The sequence below is a fragment of the Mustela nivalis genome (genome assembly GCF_964662115.1).
Source record: "Mustela nivalis genome assembly, chromosome: 11".
In the NCBI taxonomy this organism is placed as follows: domain Eukaryota; kingdom Metazoa; phylum Chordata; class Mammalia; order Carnivora; family Mustelidae; genus Mustela; species Mustela nivalis.
This window is the reverse complement of record NC_139030.1, coordinates 70,287,065-70,309,622: the sequence shown is the minus strand read 5'-3', so window position 1 is coordinate 70,309,622 and position 22,558 is coordinate 70,287,065. Positions and strand designations below refer to the sequence as shown.

General features: G+C 50.8%; 1 protein-coding gene across 6 annotated transcripts in view; it reads left to right on the top strand.

Annotated features, from left to right (window-relative positions):
• Nucleotides 1-10,440: 10,440 nt before the first annotated feature.
• TRAF3IP1 (TRAF3 interacting protein 1) overlaps nucleotides 10,441-22,558 on the top strand; it is a 68,680-nt gene continuing 56,562 nt past the window's right edge. For 3 of the 6 annotated variants that reach the window (XR_014300608.1, XR_014300609.1, XM_082690967.1), the window contains exons 1-8: nucleotides 10,441-10,695; nucleotides 13,988-14,056; nucleotides 14,430-14,591; nucleotides 16,381-16,524; nucleotides 16,628-17,053; nucleotides 18,443-18,514; nucleotides 19,398-19,473; nucleotides 21,964-22,065. Coding sequence is in view for 4 of the 6 variants with exons in the window: in XM_082690967.1 (XP_082547093.1) it covers nucleotides 10,573-10,695; nucleotides 13,988-14,056; nucleotides 14,430-14,591; nucleotides 16,381-16,524; nucleotides 16,628-17,053; nucleotides 18,443-18,514; nucleotides 19,398-19,473; nucleotides 21,964-22,065 (1,174 nt within the window). In the remaining 2 variants the exon portion in view is untranslated. The remainder of the gene's footprint in view (nucleotides 10,696-13,987; nucleotides 14,057-14,429; nucleotides 14,592-16,380; nucleotides 16,525-16,627; nucleotides 17,054-18,442; nucleotides 18,515-19,397; nucleotides 19,474-21,963; nucleotides 22,066-22,558) is intronic. The other 3 variants (XM_082690970.1, XM_082690969.1, XM_082690968.1) reach the window with 2 other exon arrangements.

The window sequence follows — 22,558 nt, the reverse complement described above, 5'->3', positions numbered from 1 at the left end:
GTCATGAGTGGGATTTCAGGCCCCCGCGGTAGGGATTTGGGGTGGGTGGTGTGGCAGAGACCCTGGCTGAGGGGGTGGGCTCCTTCTGCCCCACCTGGACCAGGTCCCTTTGCAGTGGCTTTCTCCTCTGATGCCCTGCTGTGCCCCACCCCCCACTCCAGGGTTGAACCAGGGGCCGCCCTGCTTTTCCACAAGTGACGATGAGGCGGGACCCTGCGTGCCATCTGGGAGAGGACAGCACCGCTGGTCAGCACTGGGTGGGAGATGCTTAGTGTGAAGCTGGTCACCTGATGAGAAGTCTCTACCTCTCCCAGTGCCTGAGACCGGGACGCTGTGTACCCTGGCCTCCCACTCCGGACCCCATCTTCCATCCCTGCCTTCCTCTCTGTCCTCACTCAGGACTCCAGACTTCCCAAACTCAGAACTCATCATCCAGTGACTCCTCAGAGGCAACTTTCAGTGGCATGCATGCCAAGATAATGGAGGCTCTTTAATTCTTAGGGACCAAACTTGAGCTCTGGGTTTAGAAGTGTTCTCCAAATCTGTTTGAAACTCACTCCAAATAAGAGTAATTCCCCCTTTTCCAAGGAGGAGCCTCACCTCATCCTACCCAAGGGTGGGTTTTTTCTTAACCCTTTGATCCCCACGCCTCCCTCCCCTCAATATTCAGGTCATCAAGATTTCAGGCCACATTGCTGTAACTCCAGAGATGAGCGACCCTCGAAGATGCCCTTTGTGGGCAATGAAGGACGTGTCCCTCGTGGCACTGGGCCTCCAGCTGCCTGGCCCAGTGTGAGCAGGCGGTGTGTGTGTGTGTATGTGTGCTGTGGGTGTGTATATGTGTGAGGGTGCCTATCACTGGGGACCAACATCTTTCATCAGAATCAAAAGATTGACCCATTTCTAGTAACTGCCTTCCTGGGGCCTGTGAAGCCTTTGTTCGGTTGGTACAGAAGACCTGAAATGTGTCTGGTTGTGTTTAAGAGACGTGGTGTGGGGTTAACAGGTGGGAAAGGAAGCTCAGCCCTGGCTCTCCTGTCAAAGCTCACCTCCTTTCTTTCTGGAAAATTTTGAAGACTCTGGTTTCCTTTTTCTCTGTTACAGCTTAAGCCTGTCTTCAGACACAAAGTCCGCAGCGGACAGTGGAAATATCCTGAAAGCATAGTGCCTGGTTACTAACTGGGAATCAGAGCCAGCTGCCAGCTTCCGTGCAGGCCTTGAGTCAGCTCTCACACACAGCCAAGCCCCGTGTTCCCAAGGAGAGCTTCGTGTAAAGACCAGCCTGGAGCACTCAGCATTTTATTGCAAGCTTAGGAAATCCCGCAAGGTGAATTGCTTTTGGTTTGTTTGTCAAGTGTCACTGCACTTACAATAAAAACAATTGCTTTAACCTCAAAATGTTCTGTGTTCTTCTTGCAGGTGGCTGCCTGAGTCTCGGGGGTGAGGAGCTGCATCCTTTAGTGGCTCTGCTCCATGATGCCCACCCCTGTTTCTCCAGACACTGGCATTATGCCTAGTATTACCTGCCTTACATTTATCCTAATTATTGGGCACATATAAAATTTATCTTTTCAGATTGAACAAAGTGAATGTTGAGAGTCCTAACGTCGAAACTATTAGCTAAATATTGCTTTTCTGAAGAAGCACAACATGTCTGGGCTTCTGTCTTAGTTAGGACCCAGACATGGGGATGTTCTCCCGCTTGCAGTGTCATCTAAGGGGAAATGTTCTAATCGGCTAAGAGCCAGTATCTTCAAGATAGTCCCATATGGTTGCTGAGAGTCGACTCTGGAGCAAGTCCCTTCCCAGTCCTGCTGTTGACTAGGGGCACGATGCTGGAAAATTCTTGGGCCTCAGTGTTCTCTCCTATACAGCGAGGTGAATGGTGGGACCTATCCTGAGGATTGTTATTAATTAATTGATTTATTATTATTTAATGATTTTATTTATTTATTTGAGAGTGAGAGGGAGGGAGAGAGAGAGAGCATGTACAAGCAGTGGAGGGGTGAAAGGGAAAGCAGGATCCCGCGGAGCAGGGAGCCCAACCTGGAGCTGGATTCCAAGACCCTGAGATTATGATCTGAGCCAAGGGCAGACGCTTGACCCACTGAGTCACCAAGGTGTCCCTTATTATTATTATAATTTAAAGATTTAATTTATTTACTTATTATTTAAATATTTAATTTATTTATTCCAAGGAGAGAGAGAGTGCACATGAAACTATGGATGGAGATGGGTTGGGGGAGAGGGGCAGAGGGAGAGGGACCAGCAGGTTCCGTGGCTGAGCACACAGCAGGACGCCGATCCACAACCCTGAGATCATGACCTGGGCCAAAGCCAAGAGTCAAATGCTTAACTGACTGAGCTACGTAGGCGACCCCCCGAGGGTTTTTCTTGAAATTTTATTTTATTTTATTTAAAGTAAGTTAATTAACATACAGTGTATTATTAGTTTCAGAGGTAGAGCTCAGTGATTCATTGATTGACCACCCAGGGCTCATTCCATCCCATGCCCTCCAGCATACCCGTCACCCAGTTACCCCATCCCTCCACCCACCTCCCCTCCAGCCACTGGAGGAGTGTTTTTTCTACAGCTCTGTGGTGTGAAGTACATTCACCTTGCTGTGCAAGCCATCTCCAGGACTGTCTCCATTATGCAAGACCCACACCAACTCCCCGTGGCCCCAGCCCTGCAGCCACCCCTCTTCTGCCTTTGTGACTGGGCTGGCTCTGGGCACCTCATGCTCGTGGACTCCAACAGTATTTGCCTGTGTGTGGCCAATGTGTTTCATATCGCACGATGTCCTTGGGCCTCATACACCTTGTAGCACGAGGTGTAGCCCTCAGCCCTTCAAGTTGGCCCTTCCGGCCCACCCTCCCTCCTCTCCCTTTCCCTTCCTCTGTCCATCAGGTTGGTGTCTGATCCCCCCAAAGTTTCCCAAGTTGAGAACTGGAGCCCCAGTGCTCCCATAATTGATTTTGGATCGTCCTCTGCTGTTTCTGACCTCCTATTGTAGGAGACAAGTTTCCCTGAGCGCTCACCCTCAGCGTTCCCTGTGCTTCCCAGAATTTATGTGCTCCCGACTCCCCCAACCCTACAACAGCCTTGTGAGCTCCGTCCCCCCACCCCGGCCTCCCAAGGGCCTGTGGTGGCACCCCCTGCCGGAGTGCGGGCTGCCTAGGAGGAGCTGGAGGTGAGGCCGGCCCCCTGGGGGTGTCCCCAGAGAGGAACTGAGCCATGAGCCCTCGAGGATGGAGGGGGCCTTGTCCCCAGGGTATCTGGTGGCCAGCCCCACCTGCTACAGAGCTGGAAGGCTTCCTCCTGGGCGCTCAGGTGGCCTGCATTCCGGCCTCTCACAGTGTTGGCCTCCCATGGTGGGTGTCTTCCCTCCTCCTGGAGCCCGCTTCCCCATGGGGAGGCAACACTGCACAGCCAGTCACACCATTCTCATTCCATCCCATCGTGGCCCAGAGGAAGCTGGACAGAAGGGGCACAGGTCCTTGCGGGGGGGTGGGGGGGTTGCGGGGGCGGCCTGGGGAAGGGTCCATTGGTTGCTGGGAGTCAACTCTGTAGGGATGCAGGTCAGGATAGTTCAGGAGGGAGTCTCAGTGTTATGTGATTCCAAGGGAAGTCGTGCTCCTGGAGTCCTCCCTGAGGTCTGGTCAGGGGTGGGGGAAGGGGCACTCACAGGAGGGGTGGGTTCCAGGAGCTGCTCTGGGCCCCCGGCCCAGGTGGGATCCCCCATTCCCTGCTCTTGCTAACTCGGCTGCTGGTGGAAAGCTCCCAGGCCATTCGTGGGCCTCGGCCTTACTTGCTTTTAGAAAGAGCAAGCAGTGACTGACATTGGATGCTAGTTAACCAGAGTTTGCTGGAAAAGGCTTGCCTGGGAATCTAACAGCAGAGGGTTCTTGGCCCCTGTTGGAGATCCAGCCTGCTGTGCAAATAGGACGAGAGCCATGGTGCCTCCTCCAGGAATCTACTGTCAGGGAATCGTTTTGCTGTGTTTTCAGGGGTTCAGGGGTCTTCCTGTCAAACTCCCAGGCCCTGTGAGACCTGGCTTAAGGGAACCTGTGGATTGGGGCTCTGCCCTCATGGCCCAGGGGGGACTTTTTTCATTTAAAATTTTGATATAAACCATATTATTAAGAGCCCTTGGGGAAGAGCCGTTTTAATAAGAACATAGTCTATTCAACAGTCAGTAATAGCAGCGCCAACAATGTTGAAGGTACAGGGGATTCAGGGGCGAGCAAATAAACCAGGCCCCTCTGCTCATTGCATTCCCTTTCCAGGGGTGATCATGGTGGGGGAAAGAGACAGAAAACGAAAGGGCAGATATGAATAAAAAAATTGCTTTCACAGGATGGTAAGTACTTTAAAGGAAATAAGATAAGATGACAGCCTTAGGCTGCAGAATTTAGATGGAGTCTATTTTTCACATTTCTGAGAGGTCACATGTAAGCTGAGACCCAACTAATGGCAAGGATGCAGCCATATGAAGATCTGGGTGATGAGTGTTCCACCAGCAAGTGCAAAGGTCCTGAGGCAGGAATGATCTTAGCAAGCTTAGGAGGAAGGTCATGTCTTCTTTTTCTCCAGACTCACTGGGAGAGGAGGGAACAAGGCCTTCCACACCACCTGACTCCTCATGCTTCACACCATGATGCCTGTCACCTTCCAGCTGGGGAGGGGGGGAGGTGTGTGTGTGTGTGTGTGTGTGTGTGTGTGTGCGTGCGTGCGCGCAGCACACAGCAAGGCACTTGACCGGCCATGCAAACTGATGCTTTCCTTTCTGAGTCTGCCAGGGAGTTAAGTCTTGGATCCAGGGCTGATGAGATTGTGTCCAGGCTCTGGGCCACTTCTCCTTTTTGCCCAGTCCTTCCCACAGGCTGACCCACATCCCGGGCTCTTCACCCCAACCCCCCGCCCCCAGGGAGGCCTTTGTCTCTGGGAATGTTTGCCTCTTAGGGGAGGAGAGGCAGGGTCTGGAAGCCCCTTGCTTTGTGGAGCTCCCTCTCCTGGGGTGAGTCATGGCCACTGTCATCTCTTTCATTCATTTGGAAATTGCTTATTTCAAGTACATCTCCTACCAGCTCTTTATGTCTCAAACACATCTCTACTGTGATTTTCTATAGTTATGTAATCACTTGTGTGTTTTCACAAGTGACTCTTTTTTATGTTTTCTTTTCTGCTAATCCTTACATGACCCTGAGGCCTCTAGGTAATTCAGCTTCAGAGGCCCCACGCCCACCAGCCCCGGAACTAGAGACTCCCCACTGGCCTCTGGGCCTCCTCCTGCTCCCCTCTTTCCTGACTGAGGTGGTTCCACCTCTCTCTCTCAGAGTTGGGAATCCTTAGCTGGGTCTTGTTGGCCCTGCTTCCCCAGGGCCCTGCACCCCTGCCCCAGTCAGTCCCCGTGTGGAGGGCGTGGACCTGCCTGGGCAATGTGGAAGCCTCAGGAGGACACTTTATGTGGCTGGGGCATGTCCCCAAAGGCTGCCATACCCACTCTGTGGTCTGCTTTCCTCAGACAGGCTCTCACTGGGGTCTGGTGATGCTGCTTCAGTGTCTCAGATCCTCTGAGAGACCCTCTATCATGGCCCTCAGCCTCAAAGACAGAAGAAAGCCCTGTGCCTACAGGCCTTCACAGGGCCTCCTAGGCCTAGATGGCTCCGCTGTTTCCCACACACTGTGGGAGAAACCAGAATCAGGCTTCCCCGTGGTGTGGCATAGTCCCTATCCCCACCACTCCAGGGGACTGACTGCTCACAGATAAGCCATTACAGATCACAGCTGTCCCAGGGCCCCAGGCCCAGAGGAGGCTTCTGTCTAGCATGAATTTTGGAGGAAGGAGGTACAGACACTGTACCCAGTGTCTGCTGGGAAGGCAGAGCACTTGAGGTCAGAGACTAAGGTTGGTGACCTCCCTGAGATCCTCCACCACCCTTACTCAGGCCGATATAGACACTGTTCAGAACTCAGAGGTGGTGCTCCTCACAGAAGTCTCAGCCATGGTGAGCAGATCAGGGATGACGTCTGGGCCGGGATGTTTCAGCTCTCACACACCACATCATCCTGTGTATCTGGTGCAGCCCCCGAAGGGCTCTGCCTGGCCATCCTGTGAGAATGACATCCTGCCACTTCTCTCCCTAACACCCAGAGGGCAGCAAGCTGGTGCCACTTTGTCTAAAGGCTTAATCACTTTAGAGCTCTGGGCCAGCCCTCATGGACCAAGGGCCCAGGCCTGCAGAAGGACACAGTCTCACTAAGGCCCATCTCCCCTATTTAGAAGATTTCCAGGGAAGCCAGGGGTGGGGGGCGGGGCAGCGGCAGGGTCAGGGAAAGGGAAGAAAGAAGGCTAACACTGTTTTCCATGTGAATACGAAATATTAGTTTCAGGGTGGACAAAGATGTTCAGAAATGACGAAACATTTGGGAAACCGTTTTGTTCTTCTTCTTGGAGTCTGATGAACTGCTTGAGAACATTTGTTCTTGGGAAACAGGACGTGTGTGTGTGATAAAGATAAATATGTAGACAATCAGGAGAACCATGAAGATCTGGGAGCCCCGGAAGGACCCTGAGTCACAGTGTCCCCCATGACCCTGGACTGTTCCAAGGGATTGAACTGTCCTGCCCCTGCCTTGGGATGGGTCAGGAATGGATCACCCTGTGCTGAAAGAGAGGGGATAGTTGGGAAGATACATATGTAGATGGTGGGGTTTCTAGAAGGTCAAGAAGATTTGACAAGGGAGGGGTCAGAGGATGGAGGTGCTTTGGCTAAGCAGATCAACCTGGAAGCTGGGGAATAGGACTGGTAACACAGGGCCACCCAGGAGGGAACATGTCTGAGAGTGCAATTTGCTGGGTGCTTTTTTCCACGGAGCACAGAATAGCTCTATCCAGTGAGTGTTGCCAAATTTCTTCCCTCCTGGGTTGTTATTCCCTTAGGTGGCTCCTAACTCCTCAGTAAAGTCTTAAGACAGGCAGCCTGCCTGCGTGGTGAATTATGGACAGAATCCAGGTCAGCGTTGCTGGAGGGAGATGAGCTCTGGTGGCTCGCCTGGCCTCTGTCCAGGTGACCAAACTCATGCGGTCCAGGATGCAGCTAGCCCCAGTGATATTTCCTGGAGCAGTGGACAGCAGAAGACGGCGTGGATGGATGCCACTGAAGGAACCTGGTTCTCCATGAAGTCCCCTGCGCCTAGCCAGTCCTCTGCATCGTTAACCTTAAAAATAAAACTATCAGTTATTCTACCAGCAAAAATGGGTTGGTTCTGGAATAGCAGAGAATTCAGGAACAAGCACATCACAGCAGAACCATAGGTAAGTCCCCAGAACAAAAGAGAGAAATTCTCTTTGATAGAGGAAAGAGGGGGTTGGAAGGGCGCTTACAAACAAAAAGTCTGTGGAAGGCAACTGAGAGCTGCAAGTGACTTCCCATGGGCTGAACCGTGACAGTCTGTCATTGACCAGGCTGGTGCCTGGTGAGCGGGAAAGCTTTCTTCCTGTGGCTGGGATGGTAGAATCTTTTAAAACCATGCACAAGGTCCTTCTGTTCCTGTTGGACCTGCGATTGATAACCCGCGCTGGGAGTGAGAGCTCCTCCTGCTGGCCTCTGGACTCTCTACGGTGAACTACGTTTCCTTTCATTACTTTCTACGGCTCACAGAAGTGATTCATTAATGCCGGGACACTTCTTCATGAGCTCTCTTCACCCATCACGTATGAATATCCAACTAGTTACATGAAAAAGAATTCAAAATTACAAATCACTAGAGGAATGCAAATTAAGACCATAATAAGATACTACGCTATGCCGAGAATGACTGAAGTTAAAAAGACTGACCTAAAAAAGGAAAAAGACTGACCTATCAGATCTTGGCAGGAATACAAAACAACTGGAAATCACAGACATTGCTGATGGGAATGAAAGATGACTTGAATTTGAAAACCTGGTAGCCTCTTGTAAAGTTGAACATAATCTTAACATACCACCCAGAAATGCCAGTCCTGGGTATTTATCCAAGAGAAAGTGAGTAAGGGACAGGCGGGGCTAGGTAGGGAGAGAGAGGGTGGGGGTTTCCATGACCAGGCTCACAGAAATCCCAGATGTGGAAAAATGCTGAGGGGTAAGAAACCAGAGATAAGAGAACATAACCAGACCACCCCTTTTGTCTTAAATGTCAGAGATGAGATTTTTAAAAAAAGATTTGATTTATTCATTTGAGAGAGAGAGAGAGGGAGAGCAAGCAGGAACAGGGAGGGGGAGGCAGAGGAAAAATTGGACCCCCTGATGAGCAGAAGACCCCCCCCCCCAATGTGTGGCTCAATCCCAGGACACCGGGATCATGACCTGAGTCAAAGGCAGACACTTAACCGACTGAGCCACTCAGGTGTCCCTGGAGATGAGGTATTTTTATGACAGTTACAGACTGACAATTAAAAGCCACTAAACTTCAAAGGAGAGGTAAACTTCGTGCTATCAGTGGTAGAGACGTTAAGAAGATTTCAGTTCCCTGGTCAGTTTTCAGTGAAAGACGGACCATTAAAACCTTCAGTGGCAACCCACTTGGGATGCTTCCCACTCTAGAGAACTTTTCCTTTCTGTTCTTAACTTAACTTAATAAACTTTCACTTCACTTCATCTTTTTTTGTGTCCTCAAGATTCACTCTTCAACCCCCCAAGACAAAAACCCTGCAATTCTGCAACAAAAGGAAAACTATGTTTGCACAAAGACTTGTATGTGAATATTCTTAGCAGCACTAAATAATCAAATAATCAAAACTCCAAAGCAATCCAAGTATCGATAAACTGGTGAATGAATGAACAAATTATATTATGAAACACTACTCGCAACAAAAAGGAATGACATATTACTGTATGTAGCAACATGGATGAATTTCAAAGTCTTTATAGGAGAAAGAAACACAAAAGACTATGTAGTGTATGATTTCATTTATGTGAAACTCTGGAAAAGATAAAATTATAGTGACAGAAAGTGAATCAGTGGTTGCCTGGGGCTGGGGTGGGGGAGGAGTAGATTGCAAATGAGCAGGAGGAAATACTTAGGGATCATGCACTGTTATATACCTTGGTTGTGGTGCAGGAGCATAAATGCGTCAATCAGTGTACTTAAAATAGGTAAAATAGGTGGAGCTTATTGCATATAAATAGTAATCAAATATAATTTTTTTAAAGATTTTATTGTCAGAGACCGTGAGCACAGGCAGACAGAGTGGCAGGCAGAGGCAGAGGGAGAAGCAGGCTCCCCGCCGAGCCAGGAACCCGATGTGGGACTCGATCCCAGGATGCTGGGATCATAACCTGAGCTGAAGGCAGTCACTTAACCAACTGAGCCACCCAGGCGTCCCTCAAATATAAATTTTAAGTTTAAAAACTCCCACATCTAGATACGTCACGGGCAAATTTATAAAAACCAAGGATAAAAAGCAAATCTTGAAGGCAGCCAGGTATACACAGAGCAAAGGACTAGAGAAGACTTCTCTTCAGAAACTATGTAAGCCAGAAGCTAGTGGAGTAAAATCTGTAAAGCAGTGAAAGAGAAAAAATGTTAACCTAGGCTTGCAAATGCTGTGAAACAATCTTTCAAATGTGAAGGTGTAATAAACACTTTCAGACAAAGGAAAGTGACAGAGCTCATCGCCAGCTGACCTTTGCGAAAAGAAATTAGTAAAGGAAGTTCTTCAGACAAGAGGAACATGATACTACATGGAAATTTGAGTCTATGCAAAGAATGAAAAGCATTGAAAACGGTAAAAATAAATGTTAATAAGTTATAAAGATACCATTACAAGAACGAAATGGATGAAAGGGGTCAAAAAGTGTAAATTTTCAGTTATAATGTCAGTAATGGAGATATAAGGTGCTGCAAGATGACTGTAGTTAACAATATTGTGTCACATATTTGAAAGGTACTAAGATACATCTTAGAAGTTCTCATTACAATAAAAACTTTTTGTAACTATGGTGGTGGATGTTAACTAGACTCATTGTGGTCATTTTGCTAAATTCACAAAGATCAAATAATTATGTCGTACACTTGAAGATAATGTCTCCTTTCTCAATTATTTGTCAATAAAAAAAGATTTGAAGATGCAGGGGCAATCGGCACCTTTTTATAAAAAAAGAACGAGAAACAGGTCATAAAGCCTCCAAATCACCAGAAGGAATTCCGCGGCGAGCCTGTGCCCGGCGGGTGGAAGACAGGTGCCCGGAATCAGCGACACCTGGTAGATGAATAAGGGCGTGGCTTGGTCCCGGTTGCCAGGCGCCGGCAGGACCTTGGGTACTAACCTCTCTCAGCTTGCCGCCGGCAGGGGCAGGGCGGGGAGCCGCGGCGCGTCCGTTGCTAAGGTCGCGACGCCCTGGCGACGGGGGTGGGCCCGGCGCTCTGCGCATGCGCCGCTGCCGACTCCGGTGCACTGTGGGATGGGAGCCCGAGCGGCACGTCGAGGCCAGAGCGGGCGGCGGCGGCGGCGGGGCCGACGGCGGCCGGGGAGCGCGGCTTAGGCTCGGCTGGCCGGCGGGAGCGCGGGCGCGGGCAGCGCCGCCATGAACTCCGTGGTGGTGAAGCGGACGCAGGAGGCCCTGGGGAAGGTGATCCGGAGGCCGCCGCTGACGGAGAAGCTGCTGAGCAAGCCCCCGTTCCGCTACCTGCACGACATCATCACGGAGGTGGGTGCCAGGCCGGGGGCCGGGCGCAGGCCGGGGGGTCAGCGTCCCGGGTGGGGGTCGGGACCCAGACGCGGGCGGGGGGCCGGAGTGCAGGTCGGGACCCGGGTAGGGTTCGAGGCCCAGTTGCGGGCCGGTGGCCGGGGTGCGGACTGAGGGTCGGGACCCCGGGGTGGGGGTCAGGGCCGGAATTCATGACCCAAGTGCGGGCCGGAGTGGGCCCCCAGCTGCGGGTCAGGGCCCAGGAGCGGGCGGGGCGGGGGTGGGGGGTCAAGTAGACGTCCTGGGGCAGGGCGAGCCCGGGTGGGGGGTCAGGGCGGGGGGTCAGGGTCTAAGTGTGGGGTGCGGGCTGGGTTCCAAGCCGGGAGTTGGGGCCCAGGTGGAGGTCAGGGCCCAGTTGCGGGGTGCAGACCCGGCCAGGGCCAGAATCAGGGCTGACGTCAAAGTTGGACCTCCTATAGCCTAGCGCAGGCCCTGCCAGAGGAACATCCAGTAGGCCCAGTTCTGCGGTGCCTCTGTACTGAGTTCCTTGCCCTCATCTCTGCTCTCCCCTTCTCATCCCTTCTCCTGGGCCGGCTCTTCTGGCTCCTTGAGCATTCTTTCTTTCCAGACTACCCTTGTACCTGTTAGCACTCTTCTAACATCCTGCCTGGCAGAGGCGTTTCTGGGGTTCTTTTCCCCCCTTCAGTGCCTCGCTCATGAAAGGTGATCAAAAATCGTTGGGGAATTAAGTGATTTATTTTTTATCCTCATATCCACAGTTTTTCTGCACACTTCTGTCCATGGTGATCACGTTTTGGATGCTTAATAAATACCTGTGGATAAACTTGCTGAACGTGGTTGTAGTGGGACCCACAGGGGAAAACTGTACGAGAGCAGGTTGATGTTGGCTGATGAAGGGCACAGCTTCACCTCCGCTGAGATTGGTCGTCTGTAACGTTTCCCCAGTGGAAGGTGAATTACTGGCTGATGGAGACTGTACTTATTTGTTGCCATATCCTGGATTAGCTGAACTGGGTAAGGTACACAGAAGGTGCACAGCACACATTCTTTGTTGAAGGAGGCTGTGTAGGCTCCTGGTAACTCATCTCCATGGTGCACTTAAGAAGAGCATTGAACTCAGGGACTTGGGCGTGGTCTCTGGGAGTTAGGAATTAGGCTGAACTTGCAGATTTCCAAGGGTTCTGCATATTGGTCCTCAAACTTCATTTCTTACTCTTGCTAGGTTGGGTGTTTTATTCTCCACAAGCTTTGCTTTATCATTTGCTGCCTCAACTTAGTTTATAAGGTGTACCTCTGTGTTGAAAGCCCTAACTGTGCTTAGAACTCTCTGGAATCCCACACACATCCCAGTGCTGTCTTGCCTAGGCTCTTGTAGCTGGGGCAACACTTCCACCTGTCATTAGACGGTGTTTGGGGAAGGGACACAGCTGTGTGCTGCATTACTTTCGAAGTAGGCAGGTAGTGCCCTTGAACCCAGAAGGGAAGAAGTGAGTTAGCAGTGACTGCAGCACTTACCATACCCTCACGCTTTTATCTTCTGTTAGTCCTGTCTCCCCACTGAAGTGGAGAGCTGGGAGGCAGGCCGTGGGGATAGGCCTCCTCCTGTGGGTCTTGATGTGGCACTGGGCTCCTGGAACGTCAGAGTGCCTCGAAATGGGGAAGGGGGAGGGACTTTCAAGCAGGAACTGACTTGGTGAACCAGCAGCCAGGTTGTGTGGAGGCAGTTAAGAACAAGTGGTCTGCTTTTCTTTCATGGTTTTTTCCTAATCTAATGCTGAAATGAATTTCTCTGCTTATGGAAAGGTAAATACATTAATTGTCACCTGCTTGTTAAGAATTTTAGAATGATCAACATATTGGAAAGCATTTTCGTGTAAGAGGTAAAGAGCATCCTGAAAATCTTAACTCTGAGTGTTGTTTTCACAAGTCACCACATTAGTAATTTAGCCATAGCTAAACTGTTTCTTTCATAAATCAAAGCATTGATCTTGTAAGTTTAATGTTTCTGGTCCCTTTGCTTGCCAGCAATATAGGAAAACCTCAGAAGAGACAAAATGAAAAGGCTCTAGGAGTATGAAGTGTAGGATACTCTTAATATTCCGTCAGGAATATATCTTCTCAGGAGAAATGATAGCATGGCTCTTAGGTAGTTGATGAGAGTGAGAGCCAGCCTACTAGTGAGGTGTGCTTGGTCTCGGAGAAATTGCCTCATGTTAGCATGGGGCTGTCCATTTTCCAACGAACATGACTTGCATGAATACATGTGCTTTAATTCCACCCACAACACACACATGTAGGTATATTCATCCTTCCTGCATACAGGGCAGCTGGCACTTGCCTTTCTGGTTTATTTTTTGGAAAAAGAAAAGAAAAGTTTGTTGCTACTCATTTTGTTGACTTTATAGGGACTGCTTGCATTTTGAAAAGCCCTGGTCTGAGAGAACGAGGAGCTTGGCTATCTGTGGGCGTGGGGAGGAACAGGGAAGATCACCACCTCTAAAGCTGGTTCAGGGTAATGGGGAGCTACAGGTTGACCGAGGGGAGGGACAGGAAGGGAGAAAACAAAAGTGACAATTGCACAGAGCATCCCCCTGTTGTGGTAAAGTGAGTGAGAAGAAAGACCTTTCCGTCCAGGCTCAAAACCCAGGCTGAGAGATTCCTGTTCTTTCCAAAGTCCATTCTCACCCTTGGGCCTGAGTGACCCTCATAAGATACTGTTCCCCTGCCTCTGAACTTTCAGGGCCTCCTCGGAGTCCTAGGTGAAAGTCCATATTCTTGGTGGCTTTGACAGCCATCTGGATCAGGCCCGGCCTGACACTGGCCCTGCCAGACTCTGGCCTCAGACTCCTCCTGCCCTGAACTTGTTCTGCTCTCTTGAACAGGACCTTCTGGGCCCAGGACCTTTTGTAGGCATTGTTTAGCCTGGCACATGGGTCCTAAACACCCCTGCCTGCCACTCAAGCCCGTGGGCTCAGTGTAGATCCAGCGTCTTCTAGGAAACTTCCCCTGACACCCTGGCCCCTCCTATATTCGGACCAGGGACTGATCCTGTGCTCCCTCAGCATTCTGCAGGTCTGTTGCAGTGTTTACCTGTCCACACTTCCAGGCTGGGTTCCGCCTGTGTAAGGTCTCCCGGACAGTAGACACTTAAAAGCTGGCTGAGTTATGTGGGAGGGAGTTAAATCCTGGATATGGACAGACTCCGGCAGCTCTGACAGTGTGCGATTCCGGGGCTGAGGCTGACACAGAGGCTGCCGTGATAGGTGCTGACCACGGCCTTGATCTTTTGAAGGTGATTAGGATGACCGGTTTCATGAAGGGCCTCTACACAGACGCTGAGATGAAGTCCGATAACGTTAAGGTAGGCCGGGGGGCGGGGGGCACCCCTCGTCCTTACAGTGGATGTGTATTGTTTATATGCTGATGGGTGTTGAAATACAAGATTGATTAATTAATGAATTGTGCTGTACTCTTTCTCATTTCACTTTCTTATTCTTTCCAGCTGCATATCCTGCTAATTTTATCCACTGAGAAAGGGAACTAGTGTTTTAAAGGTCCCTGCTAGCCTCCCACCTCAAACTAAATGCTTTATTTGTTTTTCTTTTATTACAAAGAGTGAATATTTCCACATCTGACCTACTTTAAATAGTAAGTGTGCCTGTTAAGCAAACTGAAGATGATGGAGACTTTCTTGGATGAGTTTTTCATTTGTATTTTAAATGGAAATCTTTCAGGATAAAGATGCAAAAATTAGCTTCCTTCAGAAGGCCATAGACGTGGTGGTGATGGTTTCGGGAGAGCCACTGTCAGCAAAGCCAGCGCGGATCGTGGCTGGGCACGAGCCTGAAAGAACAAACGAGCTGCTGCAGAGAATTGGCAGATGCTGTCTCAGCAAGGTAACACGGAGGGGCCAGAACGCAGATGCAGCAGTCCTGAGAGACAAGGCGGGGTGACAGGCACCCGCAGGGTGGGGGGCAGTGTCTGAGGAGGGAGCCCTGGGTGGTGTCTGCCAAGCGCAGTGCTTTGGCCTCAGAGTTCCAGAAGGACTGAGTCAGAACTATAGGTTCTTCAGGTGTTAAGTATGAATGAGGGAACTTCGTGGACACTGGCTCTTGGTGGGGGTGGCATGCCCAGCAGCCAAGCCCTGCTGGCTTTCTCCTTTAGAGCCTCCTTCCAGGGCAGGGGCTGGGGGCTGGATAACTTGCTGGGCTGCTTCCTCGGAGCTTATGGCATGGCCCTGTACTCTGTCTGCCTTTGCAGCCTTTTGTGTCTGCTTCTTTCCTTCCATTCCTTCCTTCCTGTCTTCTCTCTCCTCTCTGCCCTCTGTTTTTCCGATCCTCTTCCTTCTGGCTACTAACAGCGGAGCTGCGCTGCCTTCAGAGAAAGCCAGTGTCACTAAATAGGGAGTGATTTGCTACTTCCTGAGATCCTCATTGTGGGTTGGAGACTTGGCCTCTCTGCTTAGATCCAGCCCAGGCCATGCTTACTAGGGACGCCAGAGGGCATCTCGGCTTGGCGATGCCAGCTGGGCATTTCCAGGGCCTTTCTTTTTTGTGGGATCTAAGTCGGAGGGCAGAGCTAATCCAGCCCTTCGTGTACCTGATGGGTTGTGGGCTGGGGCTAACCTTCAGTGTTTCCAAAATAGGCAAGAGGGTGGGTTTCAGCCTGCCATGGCAGGGGTGGGGGTGAGGATGGGGATGGGAGCTTGTGGCATCAAGGAGGCCTCCAGTGCGTCCTACCCTGATCTCCATCCAGATCTCAGGTTCGGAGGCAGGCACACAGCTGATTTCGCCCATGCCCTGGCTTCGTCCCCAGTCCCCACCCCTGCATCCTTCCTGTTACTTCTTTTTCAAAACACTTTTGACTCCCACATTCCCTGCTTAATCCTTTGCCAGCTTCCTGTTGCCTGTCTGTGGGCACAGCCAGCTCTGTGACCTGGCTCACAAGGGTCCTCGAGTTGCTGCTACCCCCTCCCCTCCTCTCTCAGCTCCTACACCTGCGCCTGGGTGCTGAGGTCCTTGGCCTTGGTCATGCCCTTCGTTTCTTCATCTGGCTCTGGTTGTGGATAGGTTGTTTCCCGGAGCCCTGGCCTTTCCTCTCTCCGTGGCTGGGTAGGCACATTGGTGTTTAGCTGCCGCATCTGTCCTCTCCTCCGAAACCCAGTGTGTCTTCAGCATGACATCTGGTGCCCGGTGTGATGGTCGCTCCGTGTATCCTTGGGGAGCAAGTGAGCATGTCAGTGAGAGGGGTGCCTGCCCGGAGGTGTTGGAAGCTTCTGTGTGGAGTCAGGGAGGCCATGGGAGGGTTTTGGGGTTCAGTCGAGCTTGAGTCAGATCATTCTGGGCAGTGCTGGGCCTTTGCGATCCTGCGGGAACCATGTGGCATCTGTGGAGTCACGCGCGGGAGCCGTGTTGTCCTTCAATGACACGCATGTCTACATTTGAGCCAGTTCAGGGGGATTGAAGTGGGATTTGCTTAGCTTGAGTCGACTCTGCTGGTCATGTCCGGAGTGGTATACTTGGTGACTGATAACAGCATTTCCTTCTAGTAGCTTATCCTTTGACTTTCACGTCCACGTGTTTAACGTGTTTAATGAACTGTCCACGAATGTGGACATTTGCTTTGGTCTCTTGTGCTGATCTCATTTTCACCTTGTGTTCCATTTCCTCCCATTTGGACCACAAGCTCTCCAGCGATGAGGCGGTGAAGAGAGTGTTAGCTGGAGAGAAGGGGGATCTGAAGGGAAGGTCCTCACTGATGTCAAAATCTCAGGAATTGGACAATAAGAATGCACAAGAAGAAGAGCCCAGAGTTCATAAAGATAAAGAGGTGAGTTGCAGGTTGCACATATTTGAAAATAATGAGTCTTTCTAGAGTTCAGGTAAAGACATTTAAAAACAAAAGTGATATTGTTGTTTGACCTTCTTTTCAGGATAAAAGGAACTCTGAAATTAATGAGAGGAGTACAAGCAGAGATCGGAAACAGCAAGAAGTGAAGGAAGAAAGCAAAGCAAGAGAGAAGGACAAAGAGAAGGAGAAGACGAAGGAGAACGACCGTGAGAGACATAAAGATCCTGAACGAGACAAGCACCGAGATGGGGAGAGAGAACGAGCCAGGAACCGGACCAAGCAGGACAGAGACCGAGGCAACAGAGACCGCGACAAAGACCTGGACCATGAGAGAGAGAGAAGGAACGAGGGAGGAAAGGAGAAAGAGAGGTGGAAAGACCGGGAGAGAGAGCGTGAGCGAGACAAGGCCCGGGACAGGGACAGGGACAGGCGGAAGCTGAAGGATGGGGAGCACTCCAGGGACCCTGACAGGGAGAAGAGCAGAGAGCATGACAAACCTGAGAAAAAGGTAAAGTCCTGCTTGAAAACCTCTGTCTTTAAGAAGAGTTTGTATTATTCTCAAAGGTGTTTCCTATCTTTGTCGCAGTGCGATGGGGACTCCGCTTCTCTCCAGCGCTACGGTAAAGTGATGCCACTCGGGCATTCCCAGTAGAAACCCAAACGGACACCAATTTTGCAGGGGTTCTGAGCCTCTGGCTGCATGTGTGCATCTGGGTGCTTTTTGAAGATGGGGGGCCCACCCAGTAGCTACAGGAGCAGTCCTTCCAAGCTGCCTCGGTTGTGTATGTGCTCCTGGGCGTGGCTGAATGTACGGAGCCTCAGGGCGCCTCTCTAGGTCTTGTGGGTGTCAGCAGATACATACAAGACTTCCGATTACTGTAATTTTTGCTTAATTAAATTTTCAGGTAAATTTGTGGTTGGCCAGAAATTTTGTTCAGTTGCCGTGTTTTCTAAATGTGCAAGTTACTTTTGGGTTCACTATAGGTGGTTCAGGTCTCCGTTAGGGGCTGGCCCTGCACATGGCTGTTCTCATGGGGACAGTGTGTTACAGAGTATCTCTGGAGGGTTGTGAAACTCTCTTGGTCTCCAGCTGCCAGGAAGGAGGGAGTGGAGGTCTGGACAGATTCAGGGTCAGAAGCGTGGGGAGGGGCACTCATGACTCCTGCGGTAAAGGACCAGGTGTCCAGCTGGTGGTGCGGTGCCCCTCACCCTAAGGGGACAGCAGGCTGGGCTGCGCAGAGCCTGGTGCTTCCAGCAGGAAGTTTCAGAACCATCGTTGAGCTTGACGGTCATCCCTTGCTTTTCAGTCTTCACTGGGCACAAGGTCTACGGCCTAGTCTCTTCTAGGCCTTTCATCAGGACGTGTTGGTCAGAGACTTGACTGTGGCTCTGAGCTGGGGCTTGTGGGTGCCCTGTACTTCCCTTTGGGAATATTTCCTGATGGAGAGTCTGAAGCTTTTGCCTGACGAGAATCCTCTGTTGGAAAGTTGCCCCCTTCCCCCGCCCCATAATGAGCTGTGGCTGTGTTTCCTGGTGGCTGGCAGTTTCTCTTGTTCACTCCTTCCCCTGTTTCCAGATTTCCCCCTGTTTTATGGGGGCGTGTCCAAGAGATTTGGCCTGGTGTGGGCATCCCATGGGTCCCGCTGTCCTAGAGTTTCCTGGGAGGTGCTGCCCCAACCCCTTGACCCCTGCCTGCCCTACTGGGAATGATCCGACGGCCCTTGTGGAAGCAGGCAGCACACCAGCTGCGGAAGCTCAGGCCTGGAGGGGGATGGATGCTCGTAAGGGAAGGGTGCTCTTACTGCTGCTCAGCAAGAAACATCTTGAACCTCGATGTGGTTTTAGGTGTCACAGATTTGAGGAATTCTAAGAATATGATGAATTTTTTTCTTAACAGTCCTCAAGCTCAGGGGAGGTGTCCAAAAAGATGCCAGATGGATCTTTGAAAGACTCCAAAGCTGAAACAGAGGTAAACTTTGAAGAATAACTTCCAGAGACATAAACCATGGCTGTGTTGACGTGGTGACACCATGCTGTGGTCTCCTCTAGTCTGTGGGGACCCTGGGGTGCAGGGGATGTGGTGTAGGCTCATGCATGAGCCCCAATTTCTATGCTGGGCTCTGGGCTTCCCTTATATACTTATTTGACAGGTATGACGTGGGGTACAGAGGGATGCGGGAGTCATTTGGGAGAGGCTCTGGGTGAGGATCCGGTCTCTAGGCAGGCTGGGACAGCTAGGCTGCCAGAGGGATCCCTTCGAGTTCTGTTTTGCCTGTGTGAGGTCTGGTGGCGTATGTCCTGTGGCCGGAGCAGATCGTCTCCCTGCCTCCAGGCCCTGGAGATTCGACTCAGGCCAACTTCCCTAAAGCACTTTGCATTTCTGGGGACGTGTCCAGGCAGCTGCAAGGAAGGTGGACTGGGTGTGACACAGAGGCTGGGAGGCCGGTTAGGAGGGAGTTACGGCAGGCTGAGCAAAACCTTAGGGCTGCTGTGTGCTTGGTTTGAACACGTGTGTGTTTGCACCCAGAGCTGTCACGATGCATGCGAATAATTAGCAGATAGCAAGGGAGATGGGGTCCTCATAAACATACCCGGTAAGACCATACTCAGTGTGGTTGACGGGTCGCTGGGCTTTGGACTGCTTTGCAGAAAGAAGGATTTCTGAATTTAGAATAAGGGAGGCCTGAGAGTCCTCTGTTCACCCTCAGGTCTGGGCTGCTGAGCTGTGCGGAGTTAGTGGTTGGTGTGTCCTATTGCCTCTTTGTTCTTCCTCGAGCAGCGTCTGCATAGTAAATCTCGATGCACTGCTGTGTCGTGCCTCAACTAATTCTGTCTGTTCTCCTTTCTTTAAGACCGAGATTTCCACTAGAGCGTCCAGGTCAGTGGCAACAAAAGCATCAAAACGGCGATCCAAAAATGCAGTGGAAGGTACTGAGGATTTATCATATAAGGAGCTGAAAATATGGGTATTAATCATAGTATCTGGTAGAAAAACCACCGTGTGGTCAGAATGCAGATCTGCCATTGGGGGGAACAAAGACTATGTGAAAAGGATGAAGATATGTCTCCCTTTCTCTCTCTCTGCATACACACACACCCACGTGCGTGCCTGTGTACATGTGTGAGCACATGACACCAGCGGCAGAGTACCACCTCTTTGCTAGAGATCTGTCACAATCTAAAAGATGCGATCGAACTGTAACTTTCCAGAAATAGCTATCAGTCACCCTTTTTTGTTGACTCATGTCTTTGAAGTGGTGGCTCAGTGCAGTCCTGACTCAGTGGCCAGCAAGGACTTGGGGTGCGGGGATCACTTGTAGGTGATGTTCCTGCATTTCAAAACAGCAGGCCCCATCTCCTGGGAGTCGTGCTCCTAAGATCTGAGGTTGAAGTGAGCAGACCTGGCTGGGGGTTTGCTTGAGGGTTGCACCGGTTCAGCCCAACCAGCACACAGGACAGGAGGGTCCATTCAGGGCAGGCAAGTGCTGCTGGGGACCAGTGCTGTTGCAGGTTTTCAGATGAAGTGTGAGGTTACTCTGAGCAGTGGTAATATCTGAAATGGGGTCCTTTTTCTAAACTGTTAGAGCAGCGTGGCAGGAGAACCATGGTTGGAATTTCTCCTTCAGAATAGTACATAATGCTTTCATGAGCTTTTCCCTCTGCGGGCCATCTCCAGAGACAGGTTCCCCAGGGAGGCCTGGCACAGAGGGCAGGGACGTTGGCCGTGTCGGCTATGGGGTATGTTGACCAAACCCTCGCCCTATGCCTTTCCCACAGTTTCCAAGGCTTGCTGAGTCTGGGAGGTGAAAAATGAGCAGTGTTAGCTCCTTTGAATTGCTAGGGAAATTGTGCATTTTTATGTGTGTTTGTAATTTTTATTGACTCCTCGGGCTTGTCTGTCCTTTGCAGGGTTCCTCACTGCTGTGCTGGCCGTTGCAGTGTTATTCTTTTTTTTTTTTTTTTTTTTTTTAAAGATTTTATTTATTTATTTGACAGAGAGAAATCACAAGTAGATGGAGAGACAGGCAGAGAGAGAGAGAGAGGGAAGCAGGCTCCCCGCCGAGCAGAGAGCCCGATGCGGGACTCGATCCCATGACCCTGAGATCATGACCTGAGCCGAAGGCAGCGGCCCAACCCACTGAGCCACCCAGGCGCCCCTGCAGTGTTATTCTTAATTTGCATAAGCTCACTGTATATTAAGAACATCTGCCAGTTTTTACATGAGTGTTCCCCTCACCCCGAAGTTCATTTCTACTCATTATGTTAGTTCCTGACTTGCCTGAGTGTTTAATTTTTATGCACTGGAAGTGACCAGTCTTTTTTTTGTGGTTTATCCAGAGATTTGAGAGATGAAGATTTGTGTTTTGTCATGCATTTTTGTACTTAATCTTTTTAGTTAGTTATTTTAATTCATGCTGTAAGGTGACGTTTATTTTTTCAGAGTAACTCATCAGGTGTTCCAGAATCATTCATTTGAAGCCATTTTATGTGTTTATTCTTTTAGATTATTTTAAAACCATTGAGCCAAAGAATCTCCCCTCCCATAAACAGAACTAATAAACTGATCAGGTTTGTGTCCGACCCATGTTAAACTTACGCTTTCCGGATTTGGGGAAGATTGGATATTTCTGACCCCAAGTTAGTATGGGCGTCTCCCCGTGCACGTGTGGGGCTGTGTCTGTTCGTCCTGGATCACGACAGTTTGTTTTTGGTTGGTTTCAAAGTGGCATCTCCTTCTCCTTGTCCGTTCCTCTGGTGACTGCTGGCGTGTAGAAGCATCGTGGACTGCGGTCCTTGTGCTGCAGACTCGCCTTGTGTTCAGTCGTAGCCCGCAGCTCTTCTGTCGAATTGTGTTTTTTGGTAAGCCGACAGTTGCTGTTGTCTGCTTTTCTAGTATCTTGGCATGTGCATCTGAGTTTGCTGGCGAGCGGGCTGCCCACGGGCTCCTTTTCTGTGGCCACTAAGAGAGATGATCACCAAGGTTTGCAGCCTTCCTGATACTAGCCTTCCTGAGCCAACAAGCTGATGGCTCACCCTGCTGGTGAGCTGGGCACAGATCTCACAGTGCGGCCGCACCCAGCACAGCCTGTGCTCCACCCTGACCTTCTGCCTGACTTTAATGGGTCGCATTTAGGCGACTGTCCAGCATCTGGCAGGAGGGGGAGGCACCCCGTGGCCTGAGGGGATCAGCCTTGCATTTACTGGAGTGTGGGGTGTCCTGTTTGTTAAACATATTTAGAATCTTAAAGCTATTCTAGGATCTCTATAGAATCCAAAAAACATTCTTCTCAAAAGTACAATACTTTTGATTTGTTGTTAAGTGGCAATTATAGCAGAATAAGGTACTAAGAATGAGTATACTGTACAGCATTATGAATTAAGCTTAATACGTACTTTCATTACGCAATTTCGTATCAGGAAGAAGGGGCTCTAGAGCCAGTGAAAATAGTCTTTCCCCTGAAAAAGAACATAACTCTTCCTACAGCAAAGCTAAGAAGGAGCACACCGTGAAGCAGCTTGGTAAGACGATGCAGGCCCCAGAGGGCCTGCGACTGTTGGGGAGTTGGCACCTTGCTTCCCTTTGACCACCGAGCAGGTGGAGCCCTGTGGAGGGCTGCCCTGCTGGACGTGGGGCTTGGGCCTAGAGCGGAGCGGGGGCAGAAGGGCCGTGAGCCTTGCCCGCTGAGTCGCGGGGCCACCCCAGCCACCAGCCTAGCACGGATCAGTCACAGGCTGGGATTTTGTACCCGGGTCTGCCCTTCTTTGTTCTGCAGATACTGATGGAGGACCTGCCCTTTTGAGTGCACAGTGTGGAGGGACTGGACAGATAATCAGGAGACCACAGGGTGTGCCCTTCCACGTTAGCCATGAGTCTTCTGATGTCAAATGTAGGAGCGGGTGCACAGGCGGAGAGGCCCTGGGGAGGGCACGTCTGGACAGAGAATTGACTGGGGGAAGGAGGACCTGTGAGTGTCTAGGCTGGGGCAGAGGCCCTGAGCTGGGGAAGCCTTGC